Source organism: Astatotilapia calliptera, chromosome 4 (genome assembly GCF_900246225.1).
Source record: "Astatotilapia calliptera chromosome 4, fAstCal1.2, whole genome shotgun sequence".
Classification (NCBI taxonomy): Eukaryota; Metazoa; Chordata; class Actinopteri; order Cichliformes; family Cichlidae; genus Astatotilapia; species Astatotilapia calliptera.
This window is the reverse complement of record NC_039305.1, coordinates 28,509,211-28,524,194: the sequence shown is the minus strand read 5'-3', so window position 1 is coordinate 28,524,194 and position 14,984 is coordinate 28,509,211. Positions and strand designations below refer to the sequence as shown.

The following is a 14,984-nucleotide window of genomic DNA, read 5'->3' as shown; positions in this document are numbered from 1 at the left end:
CTCAAAAAGATTCAAAGAAACACTTAAAAAGTATTTCTCATGTAATTATAAAACAAGTCCTCAAAAAGTTGATATTGTTTTGGCAGCTGTTGGGTCATTTCGTTCTCAAAAAATTACACACACTGCATTATGGTAAAGATTTTCGTCAGCATCCGATGTGTAAATAAACTGCTCGCTTAGTCTTAAAACCATTGCAAAGAAAATATGAAGCTTTGGTTGAAATTTAGCGTCTATGCGTTCATTTCGCTGTCATACTCCGGTCCAGGAGGCGGCAGTAATGCTCCATACGCTTCAATATACCCGCCGCCAAAACGCTCATTTCACAGAAACAATATTTTTCTTTTCGGAAGAAGATCCCGACAAAGCGGCCCTGTTTCTTTTCAGCTTAAAAAAAACAAAACATAGTCGAAAATCTGAAAACCGACGATGTACGCTCGGACAAATACCAGCAGCACACATGGAGACTTCCAAGATAGAAACGGGGTGAACTATGTTACATCGACAGAGTCTTTCGGCCACTGCTCTCAATTGTTCTGGAAAAAGGACCCCAACGACTCCGGAGTAAGAAAGCCAGCAGCTGCCATCACTGTTAGCTAGCGACCATGGGTAGAAATAGCTGCACCAAATAACTAGTGGAGCGACAATTTTACAGCTAAGCATTTAGAGCAGCCTCTCTGTTACACGTGGGTTTTGGTTGAGTGTCTGTGGGTGAGCTGAAGCTGCAGGCTGTGTCACAGAGCAGCTTCGTTAGCATTCGGCTAACGTCATGCTGAGCGGTTTCCGGCCTAGTTTGACTCATAGCTGCAGAGCTAAGTAGCTAATAACTCGTTCCTTTTGAATTTCGTTTCTGTTACAACTCCACAAACTGTTTGGCGAAATTGGACGTTTATGTCCACGCATGCTGTCATGGAAAGAGAAACACCAAGTGACTACCTGCTAGGAAAATAATGATGGAGCAGCTAAGCACCGCGGTTAAGCTAACTTCTCACAACACTGTCTCAGTCAAAGCAGAGTACGCTTAGCCAGCAGCAGTCTTTGCACATTACGACAAGACTGGAAAAACAGTTTAAATGTGTAGACTTCTACACGTTAATCTGTCTTTGGTGTAAGACCAAAACAAGCGTGCATTTCTGGGCAGTGGAACCAGTTTTACATGTATCAGGCCTACAATATTAGCGAGCAGCGCAAAGTAAACACGGCTGGCTACCTCACAGGAAACGGGAGCGGAAGACGCCCCGCGGAGGACTGCACTTCATTCAGTCTCCGACAGATTATCAGCGACCACAACCACACTTTAATCTTTAGAATCGAAACATAATAGTCTGTGGGACGGCCTGCGGGGTATGAACCGTTGAGTTCACTGTAGCTCCCATAGCGTCCCGTAGCTTTTAGGTCCAAGGCATCTGTTGTGACTTGTGGAAGTCGTTCTGCGGTGTGTCACTCTGTATTCCTTCCCCTCTCTCCCTTAGTGTCCAACAGTGTAAAGTGGACACACCAGCATGATATTTGTCTCACAGTGTATACTCTTCCACAGAAGCTCCTTAGGAGTTGATATGTAAAAACAATAAAACGCTTGCTGGTGTGTTGTCACGTAGCATCTCAAACATGTAGTGCCAAATATGGAAGTTTAATGTTTACATTTCTGTTTGTCCTGATGTTTTAGTCACTCTGGGGGTGAAAAAACAAGTTGTCACACAAGCAGACAGTTCTGGTGTTCATCTCAGACTCTTACAACTAACGTAGTGAATTTTTTTGGGATGCACTAGCTGTAAGAATGGTCATAGTGATACTGAGCATTAACATCATCATTTTGCTGCTGTAATGTGTGCGGGTTTTTTCTTTTTTCTTTAATTACCCCCTTTGTGGCAGGGGGCAAGGAAAACTTGATGTGGCACAACAGATAAACAGAGAGTCCCATTGATAGATGACATCTTATTTGGGGATACACATTAGAGGCTGATATTAGGCCTGTGTTTGAACTGTCAAAGCATCACAAGCGTTGATTTATCTAATTACTCCATTCTGCTCTATGCTTGGTGTCAGTCTAATGAATGACCTGAGGATTTTGAGTTGTTAGTGTCTCCACAGAATCTGTGTGTGTTTGGTTCTAGTGTTTCTAGGCCCACAGTCTAGTTCTACATGTGGTACTGCAGTAGTTTTTCAGAATTTACTCTCAACATACTGATTGAACTTATGTGAAGATACGTATGCGTGAAAGAGTAAAATTATATGTATTAAATACATAATAAGAGTCGTTAGCTGTCATTTAATGCAAATATAATTAAATGTTGCTTAAGTTTAATACATAGTAATAAATATTTAAGAAGGGCTGTACCCTTTATTTGAAGTGTTTAGATGTTCCCACTAGGTACTGAAGCTATGTCAGATCTGGGCTCTGATTGGCTGGAATTGTGTTCTAGCAATTTTCTTGTGTAAAGCTTTGTCTCAGAACTGTCTATCATCCCAGATATCCACATATCACACCAGGCAGCTGCATGTGCAGGTTTGTCAGGTGTTTCAAGTGGTCAGAAAGAGAGAGGAGGTCAATGATGAATTAAATATCAAGACTATCCAGTGCTATGAACAAGTGTTATGATTGAATTTTTTGCATGATGAATTCATTTAAGGGAAGAAAACCTCGCCCTGTATAAGAAAGTAATTCACAGTCAGTGGTTGCGCCTTGGTAGCAGTGACTGCAATCAAGCGTTTGCACTTATCGATGAGTCTTTTGCGTTGCTGTTGAGGAATTTTTGCTCATTCTTCTTTAATGTATGAATGTAGTTAGTGTTAACATTTCCTTTAACGTTACCGTCACAGCCAAGTTCAACGATCAGCTGGTGCGATCAGCTTCCTTCATCCTCAGCAGCCCTCTCCACCTCCAGCCTCTCCTCAGCATCGCTCTCCAGCTCCAGCCTTTCCTCAGCGTCGCTCTCCAGCTCCAGGCTCTCTATGGAGTCCCAAGCACCAGCACCGGCGCCGCCACCAGCAACAACAGTGTCAGACGACATGGAATCAGACGAGAGGCCGTACGTCTGCGACCTGTGCAGCTGCGCCTACAAACACGCCAGCTCCCTGCTGAACCACAAACTCACCCACAAGACCGGAGACTTCAGGTTGGGACGTGAGGCTTGTTTGCGTAAATGCATGAAACATTCTACTCCTTTCCTTGTTACTAATGTTCACGCCATTTTCAACTCCAAAACCCAGGTGCGACTTTTGCAGTAAGCCCTACACCAACTACATGTCCTTGCGCAACCACATGCGAATCCACGGTCAGAAGCGCTACATGTGCGACCTGTGTGGGAAGGCCTTTCGCCTGGCCCGGTACCTCCGTAACCATCAGAGGATCCACGACGATGGGCCCAACCGCTTTGACTGTCCCTCCTGCTGCAAGAGCTACAGAACCATGTTAGAGCTGGCTCAGCATCGCTGCAGCGCTGCTGTGTCTAACCAGGTAGGTCTGTGTTTCTGATGATAGCGTGGGCTTAACTGATGTGACTAACACTGTAGTTCTCTCGAAGCCGTTTTTTGTGTTGTATTTGAAAGAAATGTAAAATGCAGCTGCGTTTAAATGTGACTTGTTTTGCTACAAAAACACATCCCACTGATGAGTGTGTCTATTCTACAGCGTGATCTAAAAGAAAAAGGCTCAGTGTTTTCCTGAAACACCTGGGTATCGTAGTTGTTAAACTTTACTCACAGGAGGAAATGTAGTTTGTTAGGGATTATTTTCAGTGGTAAAGTAATTACACAAGTAGAGCAATATAGAATATCATTAAAGGGAAGTCTGCTTTCTCTTTTTTCCTAGCATGAATTAATGAATACACAGACTGGTTACAAATTGACCCTTTGACCCTTGTGTTGATGTGTTGTGGGAGTTGTGCATTTTGGGTCCATTTGTCCTCTTAACTATAAGGCAGCGGTCCCCAACCTTTTTTGGACCACAGACCCGTTTATGTCTGACAATATTTTCACGAACCGGCCTTTAAGGTGTCGTGGATGAATACAACAAAATAAAACCAGTACCAAAAAAGAAGAAGATTTATTCATAACACACGGGAAAAGACCCAGGGAACCGAGTTAACGATAAAAACTATAACAAAATAACGATAAAAACGGTAAAACACCCTGAAAACCATACATTTCCCACTCGATCCTCAACTCATGGTACCAAACGAATTATGGACCGGTACCGGTCCATGGCCCAGGGGTTGGGGACCACTGCTATAAGGGACACTGCACATCAATACAAAGCTGTTCTGTGTGATCACCTTCATGATAAAATGCTATACCATCATCAGAGAAACTAACAGTTATTACAGCTTAGCTTTTAGTTGGTCATAAAGTAAGTTTACCTGCATAAGAGTGAAAAAGCCAGACCCTGCTAGCTCAATGCACTGATGTAATGTGAGCTCCATGTAAGCCAACCTTATTGTATCTGCTGGGTCCTCTGTTACAAACTCCCAGCTTTACTATGCACATAAAATACACATTAGTAAACCAACTGTTCCCAGTAACTAGTTTGTGGAATAACATCGCACTCATTAGCTAACCTCTTAAAGAGTAATCTTGCAACTTAGTGTCGTGCCTCACGTCATCGATTAAAAGACTCAAATGATGAAGCAGCAGCAGGGAGATCCTGACTTGAAGCTTTGGTATGCTGTAGCTTACACTTTGCTAACAGAGCTAGCATCTTTTTTAATAAAACATAAAGAACAATATGAAAGATTATTTATATCATTTTTTTTACCCCTTACTCCCCTTACGTTCAAGTAGCTCTAGAGCTCGATAGAGATGCTCCTGAACAGACAAAAACACACTTATTGTCTAATCAAACAAAACGTATGTTATGTTGTTCTTCACTCATGTTACAGCTGTTAACCTTTAACATTAGCGATGCACTCATTTAAAGCTACTGACGCTTTATCTGTTGTGTCACACCAGTTTTGCATTGGGTGAATATTTGAAGTGAAGAGTAATGAAGACTTTAATTTTTCAGAAAATGTGTTATGTTTTTTCTTGTAAAGACGTTTCCTTGATTTTGCTGGAACAGATGTGGGGGTCAATAATATATATATAATAATATATGTATGTATATGTATATTAGTGGGAACACTGGCATGTATGGATGTTGATGTGTATGGCTAGGACTTTTTCTACACTGAAGTGTGTGTGCATGTAATACAGTGTAGTTTGTACTGTGTTTTCCTTCCTCTCTCCACTGACCTGCTTGGGAGAATGTTTATCCAGTCTTCCTGTAGTGGAAGTGTGCCGCGGCACTAGGGTTAGACTAGGGTTAGGCTGAGATTAGGGAAAGGCTCAGGGCTCAGATGACAGAGAATGAATACATTTCAGCTGATTTTCCTAACAAGTACAGTAATACAAACTTATATGTGTGTGTCTGTGTGTGTCTGTGTGTGCATGGGGCTGGTTCATAAGAACCGATTCAACTGCCCGTCCTGCTTTAAGAGCTACCGAACCATGCTGGACCTGGCCCAGCACCGCTGCAGCGCCGCGGCCAAAAACCAGGTTGGTGTGAGCGTGAGTGAGCATGTGTGTGAATGTGGCGTGTGAGGCAGAATCGGCAGTTTCAGGGAGAACCAGCGCATACGGGCATTTTAGATTTTAGATCAAATTCCTGATGCAGCCTGCTTCTGATGTATGCGCGGCTCTTTAGTAAAAAACCATCACAATGTTCTTTTTAGATCGGATCTTTTTTCCTGGCGCTGTCTTCACAGAATGTATACTCTACACTTTTGGATTCCATATTTGGAGCTTGCTGTTGACTATAACATCTAAAATCTCTTAACAGAAATATTTGAGTCTTTTTTTTCCTAACACTTGACTGCTGATATTTGAGATGGAGTGCAAGGTGGCCAAAGTGGATAACTTCAGCTAGTACTAGCATCAATGTTCGAACTCTCAAACTAAACCTTAGTCATGGGACACGTCTCAATCCAATCAAAAGTAGAGACGGTGACCAGCAGGCACAGCCTTATGGGTTCTACTTTTTTTCCACTTATTTTGGCGTGCAGGTGTGTAACAATACTTCTTTGACCATATTTAAGTAGAGTTGACGTCAGTTTACTTAGCAAACCTTTTGACTTTTTTGTGGAGCTGTGAGATCAGAGGTAACTGAAAAAACAGCACAAGTGTGGAACAGTAAAGACTACTGCAGTCATCTTCTTTAAAAAAACAAAACAAACCAGCAAAAATGAGATCCAGTGCAAACCCTGCCAGGGAGAGCTAACACATCCACAAGTCTACCCCAGCTTTGCACAGCTGTTTGATGAATGGTGAATATTGAGCAGCATCTCTGCTTGAAGTGTGCATTGCTTGTAGGGATGCAGTGACGTATCAGCAGATTTTAACAAGCATCAGCCGGTATCAGTCCTGGAAACTGCAGAAAAGAAAGAAGCAAATTAAGGAAACAAAAAAAAATATATTGATACCAAAAGAGGCCATGAGCTAAATTATTATTTTAAACAACTTCTAATTTTGCTGTTCTCAGACCTGTGGTTTATTTACTTTGGTCTGAATCAGTTGATATGTTTGTGTACTTGTAGCGTTTTCCCACGGTTTGGTTTCTTTTCATACACAGAAAACAGCAGGCGAGCCAAAATGTGTCACTACAAACCACATCAGGATGTTCAGCCTGCCAGATATGTCTGAGGTCTGTGCAGACACAAGTAAAAACAGGAAGTTGGTGTTGAATTGTGGACTAGTGGATAGTTCCTAATTTACTTAATGGGCAAAAGTGTACTGGACACCTGTTGCATCCAACTACCATAACTAGTAGTTGGGTTGAGGTCGGATCATGTTTTAACCATCAAGGTAACTGTTCTAGAGTTTGATGGAACAGGGCTGAGACCAGCTACTCCAAAGGTCCACGCCTGGAATTATAACTGTCTTTTTGCACAAATAAATAGCATCAAAGTCAAACACTGTCCAGACTTTGGTTTAAATGGACTAAATCTGAGAGTTTGTGAAAACGCCCTATCAGTGCATTGATCTCTAGTGCTTTGCAGCTTGTAATGTATTGATTATACGTGTGGTTTTCCTGCTGTGGAAGGCCGCATTTTGAATATTTAGTATGTAGCCCAAACTGTAATTTAGCACAGGCTACATTAAGCTTTCAGACAAGCTCAGTCATGTCGATTTAAATTTCTGTTTCTGATTAGAAAATCAGCAGCTCAGGAAACATCTGGCTGTTAAAGCTGAAGACAGCTGCTGGAGCAGCAGACGTCAGCGGGCTGAAGTCACGCAGCTTTGTTCCTGACTGGCTCACCTTTATCAGCTGGGCTAAATTCAGTGCAACAGTTACTTTGTTTGTACTTACTGTTGCCATGGCAGCACAATACAGAATCCCAATGCTACATTATTAAAAACACATTAGTGTTTGTATTTCTAAATACTCAAACATACTTTAATACTGCCCGAGTCTCATACGTTCGCATTTGTTTTCACTTCCATGTCACTGCTCTGTATAACAGTAGACAAAAGTAAATATGAGAGATATCCACAAAGATGAGAAGGTTGTAAAACAGACAAAAAAATCAACCAACCACAAATTCCCATAAAATAGCTCGTTTTGTTAGAGGTGTGAGGAGGCAAAGGTATGGGTGAGAGGGATTTATGTGCTGCTCAGGGAAACCGTCAGAGAGCATGTTAGGTTTAAACTAATGTCAGCAGAAATCCTGACGCTGTCGGGGTTGGAGGACGGCACGATGAGACGACGGTGTCTTCCGTGATTAAATGACAGAGACGAGATTGGAGTCGACTGTCCCGTTTTAGGAGTGGCAACCTTAATAGAAATACTGAATTTCTGTTTGAATGTGTGCGTGTGTGTGCGCGCGTGTATATGTTTGTGCGTGCGTGGGTGTGTGTGTAACTTTACCACTTCATCTTCATCATATTAATAGGTTTAGACAGGGCAGTGAAAGGTGTGAGATAGATGTGGAAGAATCAGGTCTGAACAGCACAAGAGGTTTGAGACCAACCTCGACAGTAACATCACATTCATCTGTCACCTCTTCTGTTTAACAGCGTGTCTAACGACAGGTACAATCACCCTTTCCTGTGTCTTTCCCTCCTACCCTTGCTTCCATCCAGTCCGGCGGTCGTCGCTCCAACTTCTCAGCTACACCTCGTCGCCAGCAGCAACAACAGCAACAGCAGCAGAATAATGCTAACTCTATGATGCAACCGCATGGTGGACATGGCCAGCCGGAACCTCTCCCCTCTCACTGCGTCTCACCAATGTCCCAAGGAGGGCAGGGTGGGGGCGTGGCTAGTCAGTCTGTTCCTGACCCCCACCAGGTAATGTCAGGAGGAGCTCTGGTGAGCGATTGTTTCTTCGTAGCTCTGTTGTTGTCGGCGTTTACGTCGAGCTTTCTTTGTGTCTCAGCAGGGCCGCCCCAGCTCGGTGTCCTCTCAGGCCAGCCAGCAGAACATGAGGAGCTCGTCCTCCAATAAACACGTCTCCTCGTCCAGTGCTACCCCGTCCTCCTCCTACTCCCTTCTTCAGCCCCTGGTGCCTGAGGTAAAGGAGATGAGCTCAGGATACACTAGGCTGAGCGCCAACCCCATGGTATGAGAGAGCACCGCCACACACTCGCTGTTTGCTTTCTGCTGGCTAGCTGCCTTTCCTCTATCTTACCTAATAACACCAGGAGAGAGAGACTAGTGCTATAATACTCTCTCTACCAGGAGCTTCTCCTCACAGGTCTTTCTCACTCTTGACAAAGTCGCAGAGAAACATTTTCTGTTGCTATTGGGAAACAGTTTCATCTATAAGAGACAGAAATGAGTTTCTGTTATGATAAAGGTGGCAAGTTCGTGGCTTCCTCTTTGCAAAGTGAAGCGGACCGTCTGTCTGCACAACGCCAAATTAGTGTCGGTTAACTGTACGTGTCATTTTCAGCTGTGTAAGCAGAACTGCGCAAAGCTACCACTGAGCCAGACTTCAAGATGCTCTCCTTCAGTGTCCACTCTCTGTGAAGTGCTCACACTGGGAAAGTTCTGTAGCGGCGAATCCGTGACCCACGCTGGATCTTAAAGCGCTGTCCGAAGAGAACAACTGTAGGCTTTTAGAGTTTATTACTGGGTAACAGGAAGAAGTTCTCATCGTGCCAACGATGGTTGAGTCCCGTGTCAGAACGCTCAACTTCAGAAATGAAATGAACAAGTTTTACAGCATGGTACAAAAATGATTTGGGTGTCTGTGAATAGCTTCCCCCTTCATAGCTGTACAGGGTGTGATTCAGAGCTGACCTTTAGCTGACCCTCTGCTCAACGTGGTCACTTGTAACTTAGGTTAGGATGTAAAACTCTAAGCTTTCTAATTTAAGGAAAATTATTAAAAGAATCCAGGTAGTTTCACAGTCTGTAACCTCACGTACACAGGCAGTGATTCACTGACTCTAGTGTATTATTATACTACATGTTAGTGTTAACTTGGTCTTTACAGTAATGCTGTAACAATACAGGAGTAAAGGGCTTCAGTCATTGCTTGGTTGTAAACAATAAAGCCAGTTTAGTGCTGATCTTCTTCCATGTCCTGTCAGCTGATAAGCCCATCTGAGCAGCACTCCTGGCTTTAATTTAAACCTTAATCATTGTATTGAATCAAATACTGACATTCCGTAAGAAGGATGTTTATTACTAACGGCCTCCAATTATGGTAGAAATTTCATTTTTCAATTAGTCAGCCAGCAAAGAAAACAGGCTAAAATGTGGCTGCTAAGGTGATCCTTTGTCGTGGGCTGTGACCTGTGGACCTTCACTGGCGGTATGAGGCTCTCTAACATTAGTAACCTGGGGCTGTGCCTTCTGCTCTTTCACACCAGTCACCCTGTGAGCTTGTGTTGCACGTTTCCATGTTGTATTTTAGGCTTTACACCATCACATACTGAAACATATTTATGACATCCATGTTCATACAGCAGTCCAAAACTAAGTTTAAAAAAGTTGGACATCTGCAACATAGATCTGTTGCAAACACTTCTAAAAACCCTGGAGGAACATGTTCCGGGTCAGACGGTCAGGACCTGTGATTGAAAGGCAGAAAAATCAGTGTAAAAACAGTTTTGTTAAGTCTTTGTGTAGAAAACCTTTCAAATGTAAAGGTTTTCCTTCTTTGGAGTAGTTTATGATTAAAAGAATAAATGCCTAGTTCTTCTAAACAAGGCATACAAATAAGATTGGAGTATTTAAAATATATTTATGCTGCTATAATTTGTCATATTATCTAAAGAAATGAGAAAACCTGCTGAAGACTGTAGGATTTGAACCCACAGCCTTCTTCTTCCACTTTGGTGCCATTATTTTATTAGACCAGGGGTCGGCAACCTGCGGCTCTTTAGTGCTTATAGTGCGGCTCCACGTGGTTTGGGAAAAGTATTTAGCTGAAGTGTATTTTATTTATGTTAGTTCTTTTTTAACTTGTAGTTCTAAATTGGAAGATTATTGTGATTTTGAAATATGAAAATAAAATTATATTCTATTATTTTTTTCATCGCTCAAAATAAGCGTCACACTCGCGGAAGCCGGTATACCCGCCGAAACGCCGTGCATTTATCGAGACTTTCAACCCCAGGTAGGCCAGTTATGGATCTTCGGATCCACATTATATCAGCAGCTGTTCTCCACCGTGAACTATGTTAAAAACAAACACCGCTCACGCCTCACAGACGACAGCTTACAGTCCTGCGTAAAGATGAAAGTGACTTCGTACAGCCCTGATTTGCAGACGCTGTGCGCAGAGGTTCAGGAACAGAAGTCCCGTTGTAAACATATCACGGCAGTGATTGCAGGTGCCGCTCAGGTGCGTCCTCCTCCCCTGCAGCGGCGCTGCAGACCACGCCCCGCCACACACATTAACCAGGTAAAATACATATTTAGGCAGAATTTTGCAAATATCTATTTTTTTAGCAGCATAGTGCTTTTTTTCCAATTATTTTTTTAAAAGCCAGGCCAAGGCTCCAAAAGCCCAAAGGCGATATAAGGGTGGCGGCTCACAACAGTTTTTGTTTGCTACATGGATCATTTTAGTTCAGCTGGGTGTCTTTCCTTTTGTTATATTTCTTTAAGAGTTCAAAATGTGTTAATTACATAAATAAAATGTAATTTTCTCTGTAGCACTTCATGGATTTAAGCAACACACCTTAGTTGTTCACACAAAGCATGAAAGTAAAAAACAATATATACAGTGTTATCTTTAATTTAGATGTCAAAAAGTATTTGCGGCTCCCCGTGTTTTCTTTTGCGTGGAAACAGGGTCCAAGTGGCTCTTTGGGTGTTAAAGGTTGCTGGCCCCTGTATTAGACTGTCCAGGCTTAGTCTTTCATAGAGTGGTCGAGTGTTTCAACATGCTGTTTATAAAAACAATAACATCAACAGGACTGACTGTGAAGTTTATTTAACACGGACTCTTGTTCTAGAACCACCTGTAAGAGTGTTCATGAAGTAAAGCAGTGAAATAACCAAAGATTTTTCAATGGTAAACTAAAATAAACAAAGTCAGTGTGGAAACTAACGAAAACAAGAAACACTGTCGACCAAAAACGAAGCTCTCGTCATTAAATCAGGAAACATTGCCCGTTTCCTTCTGTGTAGCGCGTCCACTCGTGCACATTCCCACAGCAAGTCAAAAATGGAGTTAACTCTCGATACGAGTTACTGTGCCCTGATGGTTTAATTCCACTTGAGTAAGAAGGGAGGATATATATCACAGCAGTCAGGTGTTGTGTTGCAGCTTTTGCACCGCCATTGCTTTTTGTGTTTTGTGCCCTTGCAGTGGCTTTTTCCACCGTTCATGCATCGCTGTGACTTCTTTCCTTTTGCCTTCTCCTCGTACATCCACTGCATTATTCATGACTGTCGTTTTATTTCATCCACCGACTCTTTTTCTGCACCAGTGACACAATTCTTTGTCTCTCCACCTCCCTCTCCAGCCGAAGCACCAGGACACTTTCTCTCTGCCCCCCCAGCGACCCCTCACCACCATCAACCCCATCGGCCACTCCCTTCATCCGAACGGAGCGCCCACACTCAAGCCCTCCCCCGTGCCACGCACCATCCAGGCCATGCCCTGGGAACAGCGCTCCCTCTACAACCAATGAGACACCTGGGGAACCAACACCTCCCTGTTCGCGTCACATCTATGACCACACACCCTCCTTCTCCACCCCGACCCTCTCAGATCCAGCGTCAAGGACGGACGACTGCCGGACGCCTGCCTTTTCCTTCAGTCCTCCTCTGGAACGTTGTTTGGGATTGGGGGAGGGCACCGTTGAGAACTAGTTGAGATTGATTACTGAGTAGTTAGGTTTAAAACGATGTGTTGCCTTGACCCTCATGTATGATCTATGCCATGTACTGGATATAAGTTAAAATGTCTGTCTCCTAATCTGTCCTCACTAAGAATTTATCTCCCTCGTCCTCCTCTATCACCCTAGTTATGAAATATTTATCCTTCCCATTATGAGTAGTGTCTCCCACCACCTTTTCCGTATGTTAAATGAAGCCTATTTTTATTAAGAGTGTGTTCCAAACCCATGAATGATAATGGATTCCTGGCGCCAAGTTGTAAAAATAATTGTTAAAGTTTTTTAAACATAACATCATTTTATTTTATTTTTTCGTCCAATGAGGTTTCTGGAAAAAGTAAGGACGGAGGGAACATGAACAGTTTCTTTGTATTTTTTTTTCACCCGCCCCTCGGACGAGCTCCAGAACGAACATTGTGTATATTGTGCGTTAGGAGGTGTAATGAATTCCGTTCTCTCAGCAAGGACCACAAAAGAAACATTTCTGCAAAAAACCCATGTCTCCCTGTTCCTGCCCGCTCAGCTCAGGTGTGCTGTGGAGACTGAAGCCACCGAACAAGGACAGTCGGGGCGCTGTTCTTTTAACACACAACTGAAAGCTCACGTTTTTTCTAAACTGGTGGTTTGTGGTTATTGTAGTTTTAATAATATGTTGGCTGGGAATCAAATCTAGAAGATAACAGCGAGCCTCCATCCCTTTTGTTCCAAACTGACTGTTACCAGGTTTGTTCCTTTCACTTTGAAGCATTTGAAGAAGTGCTGTATAATTATCACGGTCTCACTTCCACCCCTCTACCGAGAGCTGTGTCTGCTGTAAAGATGTGACATTGCCACCCCCTCCCACCACCACTCACTCACGCCATCACCAGTGACTTAGCGGTCGCACCGGGCCTGGCTCCCACACACCTCCAGCTCCTGTAGGGAAAAATCAAACACACACAAGACACCACCTGACTCACTACTCCCAGGGTTTAGTTAAAGCCTAGATTTCAGTAAGCAGCCAATCACTTCTGGCCAAGTTGATAAGAATTTAGTCCAATCTGACAGTGAAAGACTGGCTCCAGTATGTAGTTCTGTTAGATTATCTCTCGCTAACATGGTGTTCATTGAAATACCCACAGTTCTACTGACATTGTATTTTCTCTTTTTAAAGTTGTTTCTATTTTTATTCATATGTTTTCATTGTTGCTTTCTCTATCCTTGTAAAGTGTCTTTGAGTATTTAGAAAAGTGCTATACAAATAAAATGTTTTATTATTATCACCATCAGTGCTGCTCTTCTCACAGAGAGGACATAGATGTAAATATTTGACTTGGAAGTAGAATTTCTGCTTTGCTCAACAGCAGCTGTTGAGAGATCACGCTCAACTTTACAGAGTCTAAAAGTTGCCTGAAGTTTTGGAAAGTATTAAATTCTGTGTGACAGAAAAGCCAACCCCTGCTGAAGACTGTGATGCAGCTACAATTGCAGAATAAGTAAGTTTTCATCCTTGTCATCATAGTCCACACATGAGCAAAATGGGACCCGAGGAATCGGACCTGTGATGTAAATGAGGTAGTTGTAATATGCTGCTGTTTAACATCAGTCCAGTCTGCTGTGTTTTCTTAGTGACCTATGCAGGGGTGTGTATATTTGCAAGATGCGGGTTAATTTAAACGATTATGTAGCATTTAGGTGGATTTTTATGTTTGAAATATTCAGAGGTTAAACCTGTGCTCTTTGTAATGCCCAGCAGAGGACTTGTTATATTTCTAAAGACCTCTGTGGAAAAACAGCATTTCATTTCTCTCGTTCTGTGACCTCCATAAACTTTAAATGATGGGTTTATGGATTTGGCAAGTTTATTTTCTGAATTTTGGGGGAGAAAAGGAGAGCAAGGCAAACAAATGTGTAGCTCTTTCTCACATCTGTTTTCTCATCACATCACTGTCTGAAATGCACCCAAAGCACTGATTTATATTTTAATTCAAATAAAAGTGAACTTTTTGAATGAATGGCTAATCAGATGAAGATGCCTGGTCTTCTGCATGGACATGGTCACATGACAAATGGTCTTCAGGTAAGTGTCTGTAGTTTAACAGTTAAGCCACAAAGGTTTTCCCCACAAAGACTTTTTGACTTTGCCAGAAAGTCCTTATGCTAAATCTATGAATTTTCATATAACAGTTCAATACTCCAAGTCATTCTTGTCCAAATTCATACTAGGATTTGATGTCAAATACATCCAGGTGATAACCTTGTCTGCCCAGATGAATGTGAAAACAAGCGGCACAGTGCAGCTTGAATGTTAGTCTGATAAGTATAAGAAAAGAAAATCGTTGAATGGTAAGGTGCTTCAAACCTCAGGTTTGCCCCATATGAAGTAATGGGCACTTTAGGATGTTTGCATTTAGCTTTTTGTGGGTAAAAACTGTCTCTCTAACGTTAGCATGTATTATATCTTAAAGGTTCCAGTCAGTCAGGACTGAAGCCACGTGATAAGAGACCGCTGTACTGGGATGGAAGGACGTTACGTTACTTGGAGGAATTTGTATTTTTTTTTAATATACTGAATTCTAAAAACAAAGGGGGGAAGGCAGATTATTTAAATGGAGAGTGATTAAATGCCTTGGTCGTGAAAGTAGGCTAAAGTTGTACAACAAGGACGTGGGCGTT

At 42.5% G+C, this 14,984-nt stretch overlaps 1 protein-coding gene across 4 annotated transcripts; it reads left to right on the top strand.

Moving 5' to 3' along the window:
- The first annotated feature begins 271 nt into the window (after positions 1 to 271).
- On the top strand, positions 272 to 13,594 carry LOC113021334 (zinc finger protein 646-like). Of its 4 annotated transcripts, none has more exons than XM_026165947.1 (7): positions 272 to 561; positions 2,818 to 3,113; positions 3,208 to 3,454; positions 5,440 to 5,529; positions 8,113 to 8,319; positions 8,408 to 8,542; positions 11,955 to 13,594. In XM_026165947.1, exons 1-7 carry the CDS (start codon positions 427 to 429, stop codon positions 12,120 to 12,122), a joined length of 1,278 nt encoding a protein of 425 aa, XP_026021732.1. In that variant the 5' UTR covers positions 272 to 426; the 3' UTR covers positions 12,123 to 13,594. The 4 variants fall into 4 exon arrangements, with proteins under 4 accessions (XP_026021732.1, XP_026021731.1, XP_026021730.1 ...); XM_026165946.1 differs by having other exon boundaries at positions 273 to 561; positions 8,411 to 8,590; XM_026165945.1 differs by having other exon boundaries at positions 273 to 561; positions 8,408 to 8,590.
- Positions 13,595 to 14,984: the final 1,390 nt, after the last annotated feature.

Excerpts from the sequence above, each read along its gene's own strand:
- LOC113021334 (XM_026165945.1), top strand. The coding sequence starts at position 427 with ATGTACGCTCGGACAAATACCAGCAGCACACATGGAGACTTCCAAGAT. Across the intron at positions 3,114-3,207 it reads CACAAGACCGGAGACTTCAG|GTGCGACTTTTGCAGTAAGC; the intron begins GTTGGGACGTGA and ends TCCAAAACCCAG. Across the intron at positions 5,530-8,112 it reads GCGCCGCGGCCAAAAACCAG|TCCGGCGGTCGTCGCTCCAA; the intron begins GTTGGTGTGAGC and ends GCTTCCATCCAG.